Source organism: Centroberyx gerrardi, chromosome 19, assembly GCF_048128805.1.
Source record: "Centroberyx gerrardi isolate f3 chromosome 19, fCenGer3.hap1.cur.20231027, whole genome shotgun sequence".
Taxonomy (NCBI): domain Eukaryota; kingdom Metazoa; phylum Chordata; class Actinopteri; order Beryciformes; family Berycidae; genus Centroberyx; species Centroberyx gerrardi.
Window position 1 is genome coordinate 8,145,001 of NC_136015.1, and position 21,797 is coordinate 8,166,797.

Here is a 21,797-nt window from a genome sequence, read left to right on the forward strand (position 1 = left end):
CAAGGCACGTACAGCAGAACAGGTTAGTATGGTTGGATAGCCTTGAATCTCCAGTTTAACGTCATTGTGTTTTGGTTTGTTTGTTTCCTTGCCTGCATGCATTTCTTTTGTAACTCTTTTATATCCTCCTTTATATTATACTTTATTACATTTTGGTGATTAAAGTAATTATCTTTAAAGGGCAATAAGTAAAGATTTTTACTGCCCCATAGCACAAACTGACCATAATATATCTGTGGGGGGTTGATCAATACCAATGACTCAAGGACTTTGCAATCTAGCATCTGGTGCGCTTTGGAACAACAATCCCTCAACCCCCCCAACACACACACACACACACACACACACACACACACACACACACACGCTCAACATTTCAGCTACGAGGGCTAAAAAGCCTTGTTCTAAAAAAAAATGTAAATGACAAAGCAGTATTATTATTCCAGTATTTAGCATGGTGATATATCACCTCTTCACTAGACATTTCTGCTCTAATGAGCTAGCTTACTCCTCTCTATTGTGAAAATGTGACTTTATTATTTGTGTCAGTTACACTGAGATAAGTTCTATCAATGTTGTTGCAATTCCTATTGGTCACCAGCAGAGGTTGATAAAGGTCATGCTCATTCCTCCTTTAAGATTCTCATCAATAGAATGTCAGAAGGGAGGATTTTTATGGTTTTAGGGTTACTAAGGTTACAGTCTCTACCTTTTCCTCCTTCAGAATCCCATCTTTATACCACTGTTCCTTTCACTAGCTCGCCTTGAAGACACTTCTGCTTGGCTGGCTGCCTGCTGTTTGGTCTGGTCAGGGATTAACCATAGTAATGATTGTTTTTTTTTCTTTGCTACCTGGTGCTAAGGCCAGCTAGGCAGAGCTAGACTTCAGTTCAGTCAGTCACGCACCGTTTTTGATCATGCCCTTGGTGCGACGCAGCATTGTAATAAAACCACAGTACAGTTCTGAGCATAATGGCTGTGGATTAGGCCTAGCGTTAGCCTGAGCCGGCCTGTGTGTTTTTCTGTGTGGAGACGGTCCAGTAGTGTCCAGGGATTAGTCAAAGCTGAAGGGTCACAGCAGTAATCTCATTAGGACAGGAGGAGAAGGAGGGAGCTGACCACTCCTGAACGACTTAGCAGAGGGCCTCGGCATCGGGGGAATCCCTACATCGCTGCAGAGGATACTCCCACGCACACGTACACACACACACACACACACACACACACACACACACACACACGCACGTATGCAAATACAGGTTGCTCCACTGCATATATCTGCTACAGAAAGTCAGAAATTCCAGCACAAATGCTTGAGGATGCACATGTACAAAAAAGTGTAAAAAGTATCCATCTTTACAGGTCATCCAATCTGGTATTGAGCTGTCAAATCTTGCTTTTCCTAAAATGAATGAAAAACATCTTTCAGTGTGATGAAATGGGAATAGCGCCACTTGCTGCCAATGCACATCAACATATTATGTTTCATATTTTGCCTTGTTTCAAGATTTTGACACCCATTTCCCGAAAATTCCTGAATCAAGTGAAACCGCATAAGAAATAAGTGGAATTGTTTCGGCCCATTTGGGTTCATTTTTCACTTGCATTGAGAAAAACGAGACTTTAAGACTGAATATGAGACTAAATGACTTGTTAAAGATGGACATTCTTTACAGTGTAGTCTGTGCAGTGAGCTTATCTTGGTCATGACATTGACGCTACGTTGATTTAAGAAGCGTGGATAACATACAACAAAAGAAAGACAGGATTTTATTTTATTTTTTTCATGTGCTTTAGTGGTCGAGTCCACACTTGTGGCGCTGAGGCTGTGATGAACCCAGTGGGAGTGTAAACCCAGCTCAGACGGTAACTGGACTCCAGTGTCCGTGTCACTCCACCAGATAAAGCTCTAATTATAGCGTGCGCTCGGCCCGGCACACACTGGGAACGGCTGTGGAATTATGGAGGTGTCAACTGGGAGCGCGTAGAGACACGTGGTGGAGAGTTTATGAGTTTTGTGAAGCTGTGGAATATCATGAAGGCTTACGGTGCCATGGTTTTTGTTTTACTCATTGTGTGAACTAAAAAACAGATGGTATGAGTAATACATTTTAAATGGCAGTATATTTTCAATGGGCAAATGCTTGTGTGTGTGTGTGTGGGTGTGCATGCATTTCTGCGTGTCAGTGAGCCACTCGTATGAAGAAAACACTTGATTCAATAATAATAGTAATATAATTATTCTGCCTTAGTTGAAGATACTGACACTTCGAATAATCCTGAAACAAATGAAACTGCATTGGAAACACGTGGAATTATCTCACCCCACTGGAAGAATTCCCCTCTTGCTTTAAGAAAAATACGACTTTAAGACGGAATATGAGACTAAATGACTTGTTAAGACGGACATATTTTGCAGTGCATGTGAGGTCATGGTAAAACAGTGTGGACAAGAACTGTGAGTCCTCCAAAACAAAACAGTAAAACTCTAAGCAAACCTATAAATGGAAGCCTGCCTTTCCTACATCCATCTGTCTGCACTCAGAGAAGCACAGGCACTGGCTTATATACATGGGCACCCACACACACACACACACACACACACATGCATGCACACACTTATACACACACACACACACACCCAAGCCCACCCACACAAGCCACATCGACACGTCCCAGTGAGTATCCCAGCGTTTCTTGTGACAATAATAAAAGCTAGGGCCAGGAAAAAGAGAATGACCAGTGAAAGACACGTGGATGGACAAATCATCCCTCCATCATGTCAACATCGTCCTTCTGCTCTCACTTCTCCCTCTCCTCCCTGTTCTCTTATCCCCACCTCAACTCCTCTAGTCTCTTGGACCAGTGGCGGGGATCTGATTAAGATGTGTTATTTTCCTAGTTTGCGTTCCGCTGTTATTTCAGTCCCCCTCTAGAGGGATGCGGGCATTGAAGCGGTGTTGTGCCCGTCTGTGTTCCTCCGAGCCGTTAGGCCCAGAGGTCGAGGGTGAGAGTGATTCGTTTGATTTATTTCCCCGTTCGAAGCGCCCATCGCTCTAGACAGGCAGTGTTAAGACAGCTGGAGCCATTAGCGCCAATGGGAAAACGGCCCATTGATTATTTAGAATGTCAAACTATATTTACTCTGGAGCGGGAGGGTAATTACACTGACAAGACATTGTTAAGCCAATATGAGACGATTACAGGGTATTGCCATGACAATGTTAATGTTGGCATGGGTTCATACTGTGAGGCTGTGGGTCTATCAACTGTGCACTGCAAAAAAAAAACATCTTAACAAGTTTAACAAGTCTACTATTGAGTCTTAAAATCTTAAAACAAGTGAAAATGCTGCCAGTGGGGTGAGATAATTCCACTTGTTTCCAATGTTTCACTTGTTTCAGGATTTGTTATCAGAAACAAGTGTTAATATGTTGAAACAAGGCAGAATAAGTTAGATCGCTCCACTATCAGGAAAATGACAGGTGATTAAAGAAAAACTTGAAACAAGTATATTTGCTTTGGAAACAAGTGTAATGACCTCACCACACTTGCAGATTTTGTCATTTTTAGACTCAATGCGAAATTAAATGACTTGTTAAGATGGATATTTTTTTTGCAGTATGAACTGCCAAAGAATATAAAAACAGTGTTGGTGTGTACGTAACAAAGAGAAATGCCCTCTTTATCTTTCCTCCCTATATCAGGTCCTCTTCAGTATAGTGCATGCTGTAAATGTTCTGTGGTAGAGCAGAGGTGTTAATTTAGCAGAGGCTGCTCAGCTCTCACCCTCCTGCCGGTTCTCATGCAATCCATCCCCGGCATACGAAATGTGCCTTGACAGCACATGGCATACTGTACATCAGCTGTACATCAGCATGTATCGATCACATGCTCAGTCTATTTAGCCTTGGTCAGAGTATCTGTTCCCCACATCAACTTCAGCCTGCACAGAATAGAACACACCAGCTGGAGCAAGTAAACCGAAGTGGAAGTGCTCTTCTTGGCTGCTACACTTGGCAGTACACATCACTTTGAGTCTATAGCACAGTAAATGGAAATGGACTAACTAATGATTTAATATCTATCTAGTCCATGTGTATTCACCAATGAGAATTGGGCTAGTATGTGTCTACCAGTGATGTAGTGAACCCACTTAAATTTGTTTTACACACTTTTTATTTGTGAAATAATTTCATAAGAGCTAGGAAACCTACACTATCAAAGAGTAAGGATGGGAGGCTTCATATGCGAGATACAAGTCTTCAGTGCAGTGAAATATGGTTTCCTAAAACAAATAAAATAATGTCAATCTTCACCATATAAAGTTATAGAGTACAATGCAGGAAATAGAATCAGGCTGATATTAGGTACATGAAAATAAGCATAAATCAGTCCTAATTTGAAGATGTAATTAAATAACTGTTTTTGATTACATTGGTAGTTGATCACCAACTGGAGCTTATAGTTTACCCACCTTACACCCCACTGTATCACTGGTGTCTACCATCCTCCAGAATGAATCAAGCCAAGTATTTAACCCTTATCAGTGCCGCTGACATGCTCCTGATGCACAGCAGCCGTTTTGGTAAAGGTTACCCTGACAGGCCCACTCAGGGCCTGATGAAGAACACGACGGGACAATGCACGGGAACCTCTGAATCCACCGCTCACCCTCGCCGACCCGACCGAGCGCTCCCTCTGTTGTTAAGTAGCCACTTGATTTCTGGGGAAACCTGGAGGGACGAGGACGAGGAAATCGCACCGAATTGGCAGTTTGAGAACAGAATCGCTGTTTGGAGTCTGTTGTGTTTTGTCTGATGAGATGCGGGTCAAGTGCCACCTGTCACACACACACTGCTCTTGGTGTTTTGCAATGCGATAAGAATATATGGTGAGGTTGTTAGCCGATGGTGTGTGTGTGTGTGTGTGTGTGTGTGTGGGGTGGGGTGGGGGGGTGGGGGGGTGTTGGGGTGTGTGCAGTGGGGTAATGCTACAATCAATCAACAGTCAACAAAACTCAACACCTGTTCACATGTTCCAACACGCCGATCTATTGAAAATATATTGCCATTTAAAATGTATTACTCATACTATCCATCTGTTTCTCAGTTCACATTATGAGCAAAACAAAACTAACGACACCATAAGCCTTTATGATATAACATGGCCCCACAAAACCCATAAAACCCACAACATATGTCCACACATCCACACAATCACACTGTAACTTTCTTCTACATGGCACAAGTTCTGCATGTTCTCCTGTGCTCAAGAAAACAACATTAAACCACACAAAAGGTCACATTTCAACCAATTATAGGACCACAGCAGGATTGCAGCTGATCATTGGCTGAGCTCTAGTGATTGGTGCTGATAGATTTTGGAAATGGAATGGGCCCTTTGGGAAGGGGATCTGTGCTGTATGCTGTTGAGGGGAATAGATCGACCCTTGGTGTGTGTCATTTTTAGTGCCACACTGATATATGTCCCCCCGGGGGAAAGAAATACTCAATGAATCAGATGGACTCTTTCCTGTACCACAGGCATTGATTATGTCCCATGTGTTTAATGCTTTGTCAAATAGACACAGTGAGAAACTAGCATGGCGGGAAGAAAATATGACTCAGGAAATGTGAAGTAAATATGACATGATCACACTGATTGAAAGAATCAATAATGACCCAAGAAAGTGAGTAGTGGAAAATGGGACCACAAGAATTATGATTATGACAAGAATTAGTATATGCATTGTTATGGATCTTAATGCTTGTCACTGGAAGCTTGCCAGTGGGCTTGGGCTGATATTTGATAATATCGAATATCACAAAATTTTGTGAATATCGCAATATTTCCCGGTATCGAATATCGCTTTCTTCACTTCACAAATATCGTATAATGCGATATTTTGGCGGGACAGCATCATGATATTAAATACTGGATATTGCCCAAGTTGCTGGTTCGAGTTCTTCTGAGAAAATCTGGGCAGGGGAAGTGAATGAGAGGTGTTTTCCCCCTCGCTCAGCAACCACTGTTGAGCTGCCCTTGAGCAAGGCACTTAACCCCCAACTGCTCCAGTGGAGATGGCCAGTGGCCAACAGCAGAAGGCAGCTGGAAATGTGTTAATGTGTTAATGTGTAACCTCCATCCCTCCACAACCACTTCCCCAGGCCAGAAGTAAGGGTTAAAAAATATATGAGGTCAGATATCTACCAGGACAGCATTTTACTGAAATAACATAGCTGGGACATATATGTCGTTTGTGTATTTCTGGGAAGGGGAATTCCCTTTTTTCCAGCCGAAAGGGTGTAGCAGCGTTCTATCTCTCCTTCTTTCCTCTCCACTCTTTCTTGTTTTTGATTACCCAGAAGCAATTGGCCTTCTCTCTTCCCATCAGACGCCGGCCTGTACTCTGTGGTCACCTCCTTGGTGGTCACTCTCCTTCTTCCCTTCTTCCCTCTCTCCTTTCACTTTCCTTTCCTTTCCTTTCCTTTCCTTTCCTTTCCTTTCCTTTCCTTTCCTTTCCTTTCCTTTATGCTCTTCCGAAAGTTCTTTCTTCACTTTCTCTCCTACCGTTTTGTTTCACTTTTTTTGAGCATTTGGAGTCACTTTTTGCCACTTAATTTTTTCCCTAGATTCACTGTACTATTGAGTATTTACATTATTCATGCTGTGTCTTTCCACTGTATTGTCTTGGATGATTTGGTTGAATTATCATTAACATTGCCTCATTGCCTACTGTAGCCTATCACAGATGGATTTCATGGCTGCTGCTATTTGTCTCTAAATCGTTTATGTCGCAGAAAGGGTCCTACAGATGGAGAGACAGACAGGCCTATAATTCTTAGTGTGTGTGTGTGTGGAATGATAATGATTTTGACCCTGGCTTTGGGTTAGCCTTGCCTAGCTGAGAGACGGTTACCACTGAGCTCCAGACAGGAAGACAGACAGGCCGGCTCCGCAGACAGGCTAGCCCACGTCTGGGCTCACATCGGGGGGGAGGGGGGTGCTGGCCTTCCCTGCCCTCACCTCCATACGCTTTGTCCAACGCCCCCCTCCTGATTGACCGAAGGATTTATCTACACACACACACACAAACTCAGGATTTACACACGCAGGTTTCCCAAGCCCCCCCGCTGACACACAGTTGGATGCACAATTGTTCATGTACACTAAACACAAGTGCAGTATATGCAAATATACAGTATGTTTATACATGCACACAGGCACACATACACTGATACACACACACACACTTACACACCCAACCACTCCTTAACAAAAGAACTATAGCATTCCTATAATATTTTTTCAAGGATACAGAAATATCACAGCAAAACCTGTAAGAATATAACTATAACTATAGGAATATTATAGGAATATGATAGAGATACCATAGGAGATGTAAACACTATGAACTCAGTATTGAGTATCACTGACACACAATAAGTCCCTATTTGAATATTAGAGGAATATTATAGTGACACCATTGGAGATACAAAATAAATACCATAATATATGATAAAGTCACTATAAAATCATTGTTTAATACTGCAAACACTATAAGTCCCTATAGGAATATCATAGGAATATTATAATGATACCATAGGAGATAAGAAATACCATAAAGTATAACTGAATAACGGTGATAAGATCACTACTGAATAAACTTGCTACTGAGTGTCATAGATGCATTTTAAGTCCTACTTTAAGAATATTGCATGAATATTATAATGATGTCTTTGTTAAGGACACAAATGTTTATACAAAATATCATTGTGATAATCTGTAAGGGCCTGGAGCCGTTGGGTCCTAATCTGAGTGCTTTCCGTGTCGTGACCTGAATACCTCACTGCTGCAGCCCGGCCAGCAGCTCATTAACATTCCAATACAGCTCTAATCACCACTGCAACGTGTGTGTGTGTGTGTGTGTGTGTGTGTGTGTGTGTGTGTGTGTGTGAGAGAGAGAGAGACCATGCACGTGTTGTGTTGTGTTGTGAGTGAGGACAGGGTGAAAGTGTGCGGTGAAGTGCCCGCCTCAGGTGATCAGAGCCGTGCGATGTGATTGGTTCCATCTACTTGCAGCCAAGTCTTGCCTGCCTCTCTCAACAGAGACACACTTTGGTTCCCGGTTTTATTCCTCTATTCATCAGAACAGAACAGATAGAATATGAATATGGATGAAAGATGAAGGGTGTGCAGGTGGAAAGTAGAACGCAAAGGGCTTGTCAAACGTGTCAAACATGCAAACATGAAACCATATGTTGTTTTAATCATTTGTCACATTTTGTGTGTGTGTGTGTGTGTGTGTGTGTGTGTGTGTGTGTGTGTGTGTGTGTGTGTGTGGTGGTACTGTATGTATAGTCTGCATGCTCCAGAGACAACTAGTGCTGATGGAGCAGACACACACAGCTGGAAATCACAAATAACCATCTTTCTCTTCTTCTCTCTCTCTCTCTCTCTCTCTCTCTGCAGAAAGACTGTATAACTCCAATGGACGTGACTTGAGAAGGGCACTGTTCTCTCTAAAGCAAATATTTCAGGTAAAACACACACAGACACACACACACACACACACACACTCGCACACAATTACTGTTTCAGTTTGTAGTTGCAGAGTACAATTGGTTACTGTGGCCACTGTGTGTTTCCATGATGACAGGCAGCTCCTTCAACGTGGCATTGCTCTGTGTGTGTGCGTGTGTGTGTGTGTGTGTGTGTGTGTACGTGAGAGTGTGTGGGTGTGTGTGGGTGTGTATATGTGTGTGTGAACCTTTATTTTAGGATGAGAGGAGTCAGCCAGTTTCAAAGCCAAGTCCACTTTTGCTATCTGGAACACACACACACACACACACACACGCACACAGTAACCAGATGCATGGTCAACAATAAACTCACAAAACAACAAAACAACAATTTCAAAACTTTTGGAGCATGTGAATTTATGCTGCCTTCAAGTGCTGTTGGAAATACCGTAATTACAAGTTCAGCCCTTGCCTTCACATTAGTGATCCAACAAGGTGGTAAATATGACAGGGAAAGTGGGAATTTACTATGATACCCGAGTTTCTGAGGTGGAAGTCGTGTCAACAGCTGATAGTAAAAGTGATTATTATTATTAGTGATTTATTTGTATTAAATATGCAACAACTTTTGGCTAATAGATCAATTGAAATATCAGATACTGTACATGGCTGATCCGCATTTTCTCCTCTTCATTCTCCCACTGCTTACAATTCTACCAATAAACTACTTTTGTCACAGGCCTTGAATGAGTCATACATATGACTTACAAACTTGGACGTAGGAGCTTATGAGGTGCACCTGAAGGCAGCATCGGGATAGGATAACTGTTTGGGTTTGGTCAGCCACCTGTGGAAAAGTGTTTTCATCATCCTTTGAATTTTTGTTTTTGTATAAGAGATACCATGTCATCAGCAACAAATTGTGAAACACATGGGTGTTGAAATGACCAGTGTGTGTATCAACCGACGTGACCTAGTGGGGATTTGGAAGTTTATTTAACAATCAACACACCAGTATCAACTTTAATCCTAATGCTGCACATTACTGCCACCATGTGGTTAGTAAAGGCAATGCATTTATATATAAATGAAATGGACAGTTTGTGGAGGGATTTTGTGATTCTGAATGTGTGGAGGCAGAATAAGTGCACTACTGGGTGTTGTATGAAGTTAATTCTCTCTCTCTCTCTCTCTCTCTCTCTCTCTCTCTCTCTCTCTCTCTCTCTCTCTCTCTCTCTCTCTTTCTGTTTGTTTCAGGATGACAAGGACCTGGTCCATGAGTTTGTGATGGCTGAAGGTCTGACCTGTCTCATCAAGGTGGGAGCAGAGGCTGACCAGAACTACCAGAACTACATACTAAGAGGTATAGTCTCTCTCTCTCTCTCTCTCTCTCTCTCTCTGTCTGTCTGTATCTCTCTCTCTCTCTCTCTCTCTCAATCTCTCAAATTCAAATTAAAAATTATCTTTATGCATGAAATACCAGAGTACATGTTGCCAAAGCAAACGCATACAATGCAGAAAACAAATGAATTATAAATGGCTATGTTACATTTTGTTTCTAGAAATAGGAAAACGTCCATGGGAATAATAATACAATGTAAACATATATACATACTAGGGATGTCAATGGTTAACCATTAATCGGTAAAAACAAATGAATTATAAATTAACCGTTAATGGGTGTCGGCCTATCGAAAACAAAATGAACCGAAACTGACATCCCTAATACATACAAGAATGAACTCAACCATCGTTTCTCAGCTTGCAACATGCTGAAACAAACTTTGCTGCCGCCCACACAGTCTTCTCATCCACTTTTTTTCATATGTAGGGCATTCAAACAAAACGTGTAACTCTGTCTCCTAACCCTAACCCTTTTGCAGTTCACACAATTTTCACAGTTTCTTTTCATCAGGTAGCCAGGACTTTTTATGTCTCTCACTCACTCTTGGTCTTAATGTCTCTGTCTCTCTCTTTTTCAGTTACACACACACAAACACACACAAACACAGACACCTGGGCTTATTTATCAGTTCCACATACCGAACATGTGTCACAGATAATCATTTCACGTGCAACATAATTATGGAGTGTTTGTGTTTGTTATTAATTGGCTAATGACTGGCTATTTGTGTTTTTGTGTGTCTGTTTGTGTATGCAAATGGTATTGTATCTTGATTGAGACATTAAAGAGGGCTGATGCTTTAAAATAACAATGAAACCACATTTTGAGAGCATCTTGCTTCCTTAATGTGATGTATTTTCTGTTGAAACAGGATGTTGGGGCAGGACATACCGCAGGGAGGGATCATTCAAAAGTGTAAACCAATTTGATATCAGTTTGGGAGAGAAAGGCAGTTTTATTTGATGAGAGGGGTCGAGTGGCAGGATTGTTAAAAAATGTGTAATGGTTTTATTGGTTGAATTTTTATGTATGCCTCCTGGTACACAAAGTCACCACTGTAGATTTTCTCTTTTCTGGGAGTTAAAAGTAATGAGAATTTGATATAAAAATACAAGAAAATAATTTCTTATCATTTTTTTTGGCATAAATTCTTAACCATATAGATAGAAAAGCCTATAACTGTCCATACACAAATTTTAGTTGCTAGTTCCTTATTGACCCCTTGGTTACTAAAACACAGTTTCACTTAAAAGAGCTCAATGAAGCACACATGCTCATGGTATCTGTAATCATTTATTGTCAAAGTAAATTTAATTTTAAATGTTGATTAAATCAAAGACAGTAACATCTGAGTGGGAATCTAAGACTGAATAAATCTCATTGTAGAAAAAATATAAAGAAAATTTTGAAACAGAAAAAAAGAACACTTTTTCATTGCTGATCCTCAATTCATACAAATTATGACATTATAAAACAGAGTTTGCAATGATTTTCTACATTCCAACATACAAATTCAATGCAATTTTTAAACACTTGGTGATTTTCACAGACAAAGTAAGCATAGTCCTACAACAAAATGTCTGTCAGTTCTGGGAAGCGGCTAAAGCATTTTCTGAGTTTGCCTATTTGACACTTGATCTGACCCTAACTGGTACCATTACACTACATTTTGAGACTCAAATGACTTTTTTATGAAAATAAATTTGAAAAACAGTTAACCATTAAGTTCAAGTTTCAAGTTCATTGACTTATATAGCCCTTTATCACAGCATGTCTCAAAGGACTTAACAGAGAATGAGCCTAACTAGATATAACTGATCAACAATCAACCATAGAACAGAATGATGTAGGACAAACATCAGGAAAAGCACAAGACATACAAAAGCAGATTTTATCAAGACATAACAGCCTAGCTATTCTACATAGCCTAACCTATCTGGCATGTCCAGGATAGGTTTTCTTCTTGGTTGTTGGTCTCCTTTGTCTCCAGCAGACCTACAGGTCCAGCATCATCGTCAGTGATTTCCTTAATCAGAATGCCGTATGGTCGAATCGAGCGCTCCACTATCTCTCTCTCCCTCTTGGCAGACGTTCCTTCCGGAACAGGAACAAGCCAGTAGTCTTTTTTTCTTTCACAAATCTCTCTCATTTCAGGATTGATTCGATTTTGCAGGATCACTTTGTAACTTTTCCCCGTCTTCTTTGACGTAAAGGTCTTGGCATACTTCTCTTCCTCGGCAACACGTATATCTGGTGTTGAGTAGATTCCTCTTCCATGTTCAGCTCTGGGTCCTGTTCGGTAGTGAGTCTTGATGATGCCTCTGGCCCCATCTACGCTTGTTCCATGGAAGCAGACGGGCCATTCTCCTGCTACAGAGTGACGCCTCCATCCATCAGGGCCCAGCCAGGTGTCGCCATCTGGATATTTGCCTTTGACCTTTAAGGCCATGCGGTACCAGCCTTTTGGTCGCTTATAAAGCTCGTCGCCTCTCTCACACTCAGCAGAGTCAGACAGATCAGTGAAGTCGTAGTCGTACTGCGAGTCGAAGAATTTCTCCTCATCTATGAAAAGCTCCGTTGCAAATGCCTGTCTCGTCCCAATAATGGTGCTGAGAAGAAAATCACCAACAGACAAAAGATCTGCGGTTTCTCCAGTTTTCTCATCATAGTTCTTTAAAACTTGTCCAAAGAGCGCTGTTGTAGCTTCAATTTTCAAAATGGTGTCCAAATACATGATTGATGAGGATGGGAGTGCTGGAGCAAAGCTGTTCTCTGTCTCTTGATCAGGTTGTGTGTGAGCTGCTTTTCGCTTGTCCCTCAATCTTAAATGTGGTATGAGACCTCATTTTCATTTTCACTTTCACCACCGGTCCAGTGCAATCTGTGATATGCTGCTAGTACGGCAACTTCAACAGAAAGACAGTCAATACACCACGTTTTATGAATTTCACTTTATTCTCTTCTTTTACATTCTTTTCTCTATTTAATGACTTTCCCTAATATTATTTTATTGATGGTAAAGTGCTCTGGGACTCAGGCAATATATAAATAAAGCTGAATAAAGTGTAGCATTAGCATTGCTTCATTATCAGGGTTGTATTAATAATTTTGAGTGCAATTATGAATGCAGTATCAAAAATACTGGGCTTAATATCGACATCCTGAAGCTTGGTTATAAACCAAAGAGGGAGTGGAGGTGCAAATTCCTGCTATATTTTGACTTTTATCACAAAGAGTCAAAGTGTGAGAAAGGAAGGTCTCATGTTTTTGTTTTGCCCTGTCACTAATGCTAGATAACTTTCTATACAGCAGCAGTTTGGTGTGGTTGAGTCATTTAATCGCTGAACCTTCTTCCTGTGGTTTCTTTCTTTCTTTCACACTCTCTCTCTCTCTCTCTTTGTCTCTCTCCCCCACTCTCAGCTCTGGGGCAGATCATGCTGTATGTGGATGGGATGAACGGTGTCATTGGCCACGTCGAGACAATCCAGTGGCTGTACACTCTCATTGGGTCAAAGGTAAAAATAGATCTGCTCTTTACAGCCCAACTGCAAAACCTGACATGCTTTGTGAAAGCCAGGCTCCTCTCGAGTGGATGACATTTAATCTGTTTGGATATGAAGGCAGTGCAATGCACCGTACAGATACACTCACACAGACACACACACAATGCAAGCTGGCTGTCACTGGGCCTGAGGTACCCATCCATAGTTTGGCAAGCATTATTCTCAGTTCTTTACACAGACACAAACACACACACATCTGCTATGGATTGAATTCTGCGTCCTGACCTGAGGGCGGTGTGTTTTGTTGTTATTGTGGTATTCTGTTTTAAAGGTACACGCGCCTGCTTTCTGTTCCCACTAGACTGTTAATCTGGCTTTTTTCTTTCACCGCTCAATCTTGCACTGAGCGTCTTGGTCCTGCCAGCCCCTGAAGCATCATTCCTTGTCTCTGTGTAATGTTTGTGTTCCCCCAGTTCCGTCTGGTGGTGAAAACAGCTCTGAAGCTGTTGCTGGTGTTTGTGGAGTACTCCGAGTCCAACGCCCCGCTGCTCATACAAGCCATCACCGCTGTGGACACCAAGAGAGGTGCAGCAATCACTTCTCATTCATAGCTACTGTATGTGTACTGGATTGACTGGTTTACTGGCAGATAGATTGATATAGAGAGATGGGTGTTTGGGTGGATAGATACATAGACGGAGAGTTAAGAGGTAAGTAATTGATGTAATGATCGGTGGACTGATCCATTGATGTTTGATGGACTGATTTCCAGGTTGCAAGCCATGGTCCAATGCCATGGAGATCTTGGATGAGAAGGATGGAGTGGACACGGAGCTGCTAGTGTATGCCATGACCCTCATCAACAAGGTACAACACATAGAGTCTAGGGTTAGACGATACATCAGGTCAATATTGACTTTTTAATATTCGGATAACGGCTTATCCGTGTTGTCCACCTCTGATATGATGGAGGTTCCTCCCTGATCACAGATACATAAAAACAGACCTGCAATGAAATTTTATTTTCTTTGAACATTTTATTTACTCATTTAATTGTTAAATTATGTTTTCTTGTAAGTAATTTAAAGATATTGAAATTCAGCATTATCAGTTTGAGGCACATGGAGGGAGCTAATCTGCACTCTAATCTATATACAGTATCTGCACTGGCTTGTGTGGGTCTGTGCTGGTTAAACGTGAACAGTGTGACACCTTGTGATGACACTCTTCACTATCTCTCTCTCCCTCCTCTTTGCAGACGCTGGCGGCGCTGCCCGACCAGGATTCGTTCTATGACATGGTGGACGGTCTGGAGGAGCAGGGCATGGAGACGGTGTCCCAAAGACACCTGGGGCGGAGGGGCACCGATCTGGACCTGGTGGAGCAGCTCAACATCTACGAGGTCTGAGACGCACACACTCACACACATACACATACACATACACACACATTCAGTCACATGCACACCAGAATGATATCAGCAAAATTATATATTGGTCTGATATTGGCCTTTTATTAAAGATCAGATATTGGCCAGTCAGTGTGCAATATGATGGATATGATGCAATTTGACTAATTACATATGTATTGTATAATTGATCTATGCTACACTGGTTGTCTATGGAAAGCTCTTCATCCTGCAAAGAATAAAATTCTGGGGTGGAAACACTGAATCTCCTTTTTTGGCATGAAAATGGTCAAATTTATCGCCAGCTTCGCTCCAAATATAATAGCATCGGCCTCCAAAAACCTCCATTTTGGTCAAACCCTAAAAAAACAACATATACCACACACACTCCTCCCCACCCTCGCCTCGCCTCACCCCCCTCCACCTTTTCCCTCAGTCGACCCTGCGGCACGAGGACGGCGACGACGACAGCCAGCCCCCGCCGATGGGACGGCGGGACCGGCGACGAGCCAGCCTGGGGGGCGGGGACAAGAAGCGCGGCCTGGAGAGGAGGCGGAGCCGCAGAGCCTCCCTGGGCCGCTCCGGACACGCCTCCCCCTGCAGCCCCGCGTCCCCGCAGAGAGCCGGCTTCCAGCCCTTCAACGGACAGAGAGCCGAGGACGTGAGCGAGAGGTGAGAGGGTGGGGAATGTCAGCGAGGGAAAAAGTTTCAATCAATCGTAGGGACATTTGTCTTCAGTCATCATTCTTCAAAGGATATTTTGAGATGCACACTGCAGAAAACATCCATCTTAACAAGTCATTTAGTCTCATATTCAACCTTCAAATCTTATTTTTCTTAAAACAAGAGAAAAATTCTGCCATTGAGGTGAGATAACTGCACATCTTTCAGGAATTTTCGAGAAATAAGTGTCAGTATGTTGAAGTCAGAATAAGGCAAATCACTGCACTACTGTCAAGAAAATGACACTTGATTGACAAATTGACAAATGACAAATTGATTTGCATTGGAAACAAGTGAAATTAAAGCCAATGGCAGATTTTTTTCACTTGTTTTAAGAAAATTAAGATTTTGGGACTCAATAATAGACTAAATGACTTGTTAAGATGGATACTTTTTGCAGTGCTCATGTGTTCACTGAGCCTAAGGGAAAGCCTCTGACTGTCTTGTACCAACACTCTCTGCTCCAGAGCACTGTCAGGTTTCCTCCCGTCCATGTAAGTTCAAAGGTCACACAGAGAAAGGTCAGCTGCTGACCTTTGACCTATCACTACTGCAGCTCCTCACCTACATGCTGTAACAAGTTACAAGTGTGTCTCACCTGAAATACAACACTCGGTGTGGGTTTTTGGAACACGGGTGCAGGACTTTATCAAACAATGTGCTACTAATGTGCTGCTAATGCAAGCGCGCACATTATTGGACTAACACTCATTTCGGAGTGCTGGCTGTAGCAGTTCACCTCAGGTAAATCCTTCCTCCCCCTGTCCTCTCTTCCATCTATTCTCTTTCACCCCCTCCCCCATTCACACTCTCTCTCCCCCTTTCTGAACCTCCTCCTCCTCCCTCCTATCCCTCCATCATCCCCTCTCAGTCTGCAATGTGTGAACGAAGCAGAGTTTGGCCCTCGGCCTGTTAAAGGTACTGCTCAGGGAGTCAGCATCTTTGCCATTGTGGTGTGTATATGTGTGTGAGTGTGTGTTTCAGTGTGTGTATGTGTACATATTCACGTTTGGCTAGCACACCTGTGCATCTTGGGAAAATGTGTATGATTGTGTGAGTGGGAGTCAGTCAAACGATGGGTGAAAGTTGTTTATGTCAGATGGGACAGCATCCTGCTTCATATTTAGAGTATTTTTACTGTCACACAGGAATGAATGCACACACACACACACACTTTTATTGGCTGTCCCATCCGTCACACACACATGGCTCTGGTCTTATGGAACAGCACCTGGCAGCACACACCAGCCCAACTGCAACAAGGCTCATCTGGTTTCGCTAGTCAAAACACTTCAATTCCGCCGATCCTGAGTCAGCTCCGGGCCGACGGCTCGCATCTTCCTCCGCTTCTCAGTGGCGGGCGAGAGCTGACCTCTGATCAGTTGTTCAGCCATGTCATATTCTCCCCCCACAGCATTCCTTTCCCCCTTCCCTGTCATCATATTTTGTCTCCATGTGCATGTAAAACTACCTAACTGGAGGCATGGAGTGTGTAATTAAAAACATCCATCCTTCCTCTACTGTTCTTTCTGTCTGTTTTTCTTACTTATGTCTGTCTGTGTTCTTCCTCTGTCTCTTTATCTGAATGTGATAGATGTCATGTCCTTGTCTGTTATCTTTGTAAGTGTCTTGTAAATGTTTGTGTGCTTGGATATATTAAGTATTATTTCCACATATCTATCTCTACCCCTCCATCTGTCCACTTATCTCTTCCTCTTTCTCTCTTACTGTAAATAGTGTGCTGATGTGTTTGCATGACATTGTTACGTATCGCATCATCTCTCCCCCCAATTCCTCCCTCCTCCCTTTTCCCCCCATCCACCCAATCCATTCATCCACCCCTCCTCCTTCCCCCCCGCCTCCACAGAGAGGAGGAATGTGAGGAAGAGGAGGAGGAGGAGGAGGAGGAAGAGGGGACTCCAGTGACGGAGTCTGATTCAGATGAGCAGGAGGGGGCTGATAGAGAGTCTAGTCAGACCACCCCCAGGTATTCTAGGACATAACAGAAGAGTTCAACCAAATTAAATAAGATGAAAAAACTATGGTCTTCTATATGAAAGGACTCCATATAAGAAGCCATTGCTATCTTCTTTTTAAATGTTTGGACATTTTAAATGAGCTACTTACTCTTACTTAAGTAGATTTTTACATCAGTACTTTTACTTCTACTTAAGGAAAATAGTCTAGTACTTGAGTAGGAAATTCTAGTACTCTTTCCACCACTATATGTTTTCCTATAGCTGTTGATATTGATGCACACAAGTCTAAAGCGCTTTTTCTATACGTGGCTCTACTTCTCATTCATTGGCCCACTTCTCTTTTCATCCATTTATTCCTCTCATCCATTCATCCCTCTGTCCCCAGCCTGGCTAGAAACCATGCGTCCAGCGTTCACAGAGCCACCCTCCAGTCCATCACCATCACCTCCAGAAATGTGGAGAAACTGAAAGAGGAGGAGAAGAGGAATCGGACTGAACCGCCCACATCAACACCGCCGCCGCCGCCGCCACCGCCGCTTCCAGCGCCGCTCACCATCCGCTCCTCCTCCTCGTCCTCTACCCCCCCTTCCTCCCTTCCCCTCTCCTCCCCCCTCAGCCCGCCGGCCCAGCCCTCCCTCCTGGCCGCCCTGCTGGCCAGGAAGAGGTCCGCGGTGACCGTCCCAGCCACCAAGGAGGTCAGCCCCCCGTCGCGGGGCTCCTCCCGCCCCTCCCCCGACCGCCTCCCCTACCTGCCCCACGCCCCCTTCCACCTCTTCTCCTACGACCTGGACGAGGAGCCCAAGGAGGAGACGCCCAAGGCTACGTCGCCCAGGTCAGAGGGTCAAGCGGGACTCCGTCTCCCACGAGTCCGCCGGTTCAGGAAGCGGCAAAGAAACTTTCATTCTGTTCCGCACTGCCCTTTTCCTTTTTTTGTCCAATTTCTTACTCTGGCACCAGCTTGAATCTCTCTCACCGCTTTTGTTTCCCGTCACCTCGCCTTTTCTTTTCACCAGTTCCTTTCACTTCTTTCCCGGCACCGCTTCTCACTTTCAGTCTGTCACGGCTCTTGTTCACATAGTGCTCCCTCACTTCTCTTTTTCTTTAGTTCCGTCGCTGCGTCGACGAGCTTTCGCACTTCTTTGAAAACCTCTCTTTGTTTTTCCCAATGCCACTGCTTTTCCCCTTCTTTTCAAGTATCGCTCAAGCACTGCAGTCTTTTCACAGACGCTTTCTAATTCTTCACCTGTAGAGTCTCTCCTCGCTTCTTAGCATGATCATTTTATTCAAACTCTACATTTCCTCAGCTTTTACTTTCTCCATTCACTGTCCACTTTATTATGTATTGTTTTGTTTGATTGTTCACTTGTTGGAGAGGATTGTGCTATAATCCTCTGCTAGAAGCCTGTATTTCTAATAGGGACTGTGTTTTTGTATGACCTACACCTTACCTATACTATGATAATCCTATAATCTAATGGTGAGATTTACAGCCCTGTTCCCTAATAACTGCAACACATTCTAGTAGTAATAAATCTGTGATATGTTTACTTTTACAGTATTGAGCATAGATCAGATATTAATAGGAGTACAGTGTGGTTTTGCTTTGAAGTCGCATACCTTTGCAACAAAGTAAGGTTTTACTTACGTGTTATTCTGCTTGTGGTACCATTGAGAGAAATGTCAGTAATATGATTTGGAAAGGAAACACTGAGTAAGAATGAAAAAAAAAAAAACATGGGCGAAAGAGTTTCACTTTCTTTGACTGCAGTTTGACCTTTTTCTTGAAAGAGGTGACAGTATCTTGAAACTAAAGATGAAAAAGTATTCTGGCACAACTTAGATAACTGAGAATACATCACAGCAACACTTGCAGTACTGAGAAAAACAAATATTTATTAGTAAAACCAATGTGTTTCGGCTTGTGGCCTTCGTCAGGGTTTGTAAAACAATACATCTAAAAGCCTATATACTGTATATACATAAGCATGCTGAAATCAACCAATAGAATAAGAGACAGTGGAAATAACATGTGTTAGTAATCTATTGGTTGTTATTTCCATTGTCTCTTATTCTATTGGTTTAATTTGGTGTATTTATGTATATACAGGCTATGTATATAGGCTTTTAGATGTATTGTTTTACAAACCCTGACGAAGGCCACAAGCTGAAACGCATTGGTTTTACTAATAATTATTTGCTCTCAGTACTGCAATCTGTTCTTTCCAGTATCTTGAAACAAGGAAGAATACTCAGTTACTATCAAGATAATGTCTTGAATCAAGAAAGATTTTTAAACACATTGATTTGCATCGAAAAACAAGTATCACTGAAAGTATCACTCTCAATTGGTAGATTTTTTTTTCACTTGTTTTAAGAAAAACAAGATTTTAAGACTCATTACGTGGCTACAGTAAATGACTTGTTAAAATGGATTTTTTTTTTTGCAGAGCAAAGCGTCTTTTTTCAGATTGGCAGCAGACCTGAGGGGGGGGTGGGGGGTTGGGGGGGTCTCGCAAGGAATTTCCTTAGTGTTGCACCAACAGCATTCCTGTTGCGTAACAAGGTGTCACATTAGTTTCTCGCCACCGGTTTCTCACTGACTGTAATACTGGGCGACTGCAGAGGTCACTGACTGTCCCCCCTTCCCCCTCCCCCTTCTCTCTCTCAGGAATGGAGGTGTCAAGTCCTACTCGGCCCTCGGCAGCCCCACTGCACCCGGCAGCTCCAGGTGAGCGGACACGGGCTGTCGGACACGTGTACTGCACTGTACACGTTCACATACAAGTAGCCTACAGATTCATATGTGTTTGCATGAACACACACACACACACATACATACTCACATGTATAACAAGTAGCCTATGGATTATGTGCATTCATGGTGGTGACACATACACCTTATTGATTATCAGTTTATTTGAATGTGATCTCAGCTCTCTGCCTCTGATCAGCTGCCTTCATTTCTTTTATGGGGAATACAGTAATGTTAGCAAACATAGCTTATAGCGTATTCCATTCATACATAGAAGCACTGCTTATATAATAATGTGATTTATTAAAATTCCAGTGTTGTCTTACGATCATGAAAAGATTTAGCTGTATATATTGTAATGTGGTGCAGCAAACTTATAGATGAAAACAGAGGTGTGTTCTGACATCGTGTGACATCACCTAAAATGATTTGCATATGTGAAGAGGATTACGGGAATCATCATTAAAGTATCATTAAAGATACATTTCCACAGAAATACACATTTTTCCTTTAACTAATTAGATACTGCTCAATAAAGAACAGATATGATCTGTAGAAAATGATTTTTACCACACTGTAGTGATTTAGAGTGTCTCACCTTGACTAACAGACCAAAATCTGATGCTTGAAGACTGTGGCAAACACACTGACTATGAATATCATACTGACCTTTCTCTCTCTCTCCCCCCCCCCCCCCCCCCCCCCCCCCAGGCCCGCTCTGGGAGGTCTTCTGTCCTCCTCCTACAGACAGCACCAGGAGTCTCTGGCGGCAGAGCGAGAGCGCCGCCGCGTGGAGAGAGAGGAGAGGCTGCAGAGGATAGAGAGAGAGGAGAGGAACAAGCATAGGTGAGGCACCTTGCTGTAGCTGCAAAATTCTGGTATTGGGTATAAAACATAAGCAATTCCAATATGTCAATGACTAGGAGTCTATGAATGAAAGTATGAAAAATCTGAAAATATGTAGGAGATGGAAGCCTACAATGAAAAAATGAAAGTATACGCAGTCTGAAATAAGTGAAAATTATTTAAAAATCAAGATATGTGCAATAGAAACAAATGAGAAACAATATGGGAATATTAAGAAAGCAAATAAATGAATATACAACTTATATGCATGATGTGCAAAATGTGTGTCATGTTCACATTAGCAGGTCTAGGCCACAGCGGCTGTAATTATCATCTCTCATAACACACTGTTTGTGTGTGTGTCACAGCCGCGACTATGTGGACAAAATGGAAGAGGCCCGGCATGCGCGAGAGGAGAGGTACGTGTGCGCTCAATCAAAACAACACACACACACACACACACACACACACACACACACACTTCGCAGTTGACCCTGGGGGTGTATGTTTTAGCCTGTGGTTTGGGAAGCTGGGTAATAGTGTAATTGTTTTAAGGTTAAAAATGCGGCCTTTGCTGCCAGAGGCTGCAGATACTGAACCGATTTTCTCTGCTCCGTCTGCCTGTTTCTCCTCTCTTAAGAAGCTGTATTTCAACC

At 42.6% G+C, this 21,797-nt stretch overlaps 2 protein-coding genes across 2 annotated transcripts in view; one reads left to right on the top strand and one right to left on the bottom strand.

The window, feature by feature from the left end:
- The window catches only part of fhod3a (formin homology 2 domain containing 3a), a 60,180-nt gene that overhangs the window by 21,770 nt on the left and 16,613 nt on the right, over nt 1–21,797 (top strand). Inside the window, exons 4-16 of the mRNA XM_078290219.1 lie at nt 8,476–8,543; nt 9,783–9,888; nt 13,351–13,445; nt 13,907–14,018; nt 14,206–14,300; nt 14,692–14,835; nt 15,278–15,513; nt 16,032–16,058; nt 17,432–17,551; nt 17,953–18,375; nt 20,212–20,271; nt 21,007–21,141; nt 21,510–21,560. Of these exons, the coding sequence (XP_078146345.1) occupies nt 8,476–8,543; nt 9,783–9,888; nt 13,351–13,445; nt 13,907–14,018; nt 14,206–14,300; nt 14,692–14,835; nt 15,278–15,513; nt 16,032–16,058; nt 17,432–17,551; nt 17,953–18,375; nt 20,212–20,271; nt 21,007–21,141; nt 21,510–21,560 (1,672 nt within the window). The remainder of the gene's footprint in view (nt 1–8,475; nt 8,544–9,782; nt 9,889–13,350; nt 13,446–13,906; nt 14,019–14,205; nt 14,301–14,691; nt 14,836–15,277; nt 15,514–16,031; nt 16,059–17,431; nt 17,552–17,952; nt 18,376–20,211; nt 20,272–21,006; nt 21,142–21,509; nt 21,561–21,797) is intronic.
- LOC139915999 (uncharacterized) lies at nt 11,233–12,702 on the bottom strand. The gene has a single exon (XM_071905152.2). It carries the CDS (start codon nt 12,662–12,664, stop codon nt 11,858–11,860), a length of 807 nt encoding a protein of 268 aa, XP_071761253.2. The 5' UTR covers nt 12,665–12,702; the 3' UTR covers nt 11,233–11,857.

Bases quoted from the DNA above. Each gene is read 5' to 3' on its own strand.
- LOC139915999 (XM_071905152.2), bottom strand. From the start codon at position 12,664: ATGTATTTGGACACCATTTTGAAAATTGAAGCTACAACAGCGCTCTTT.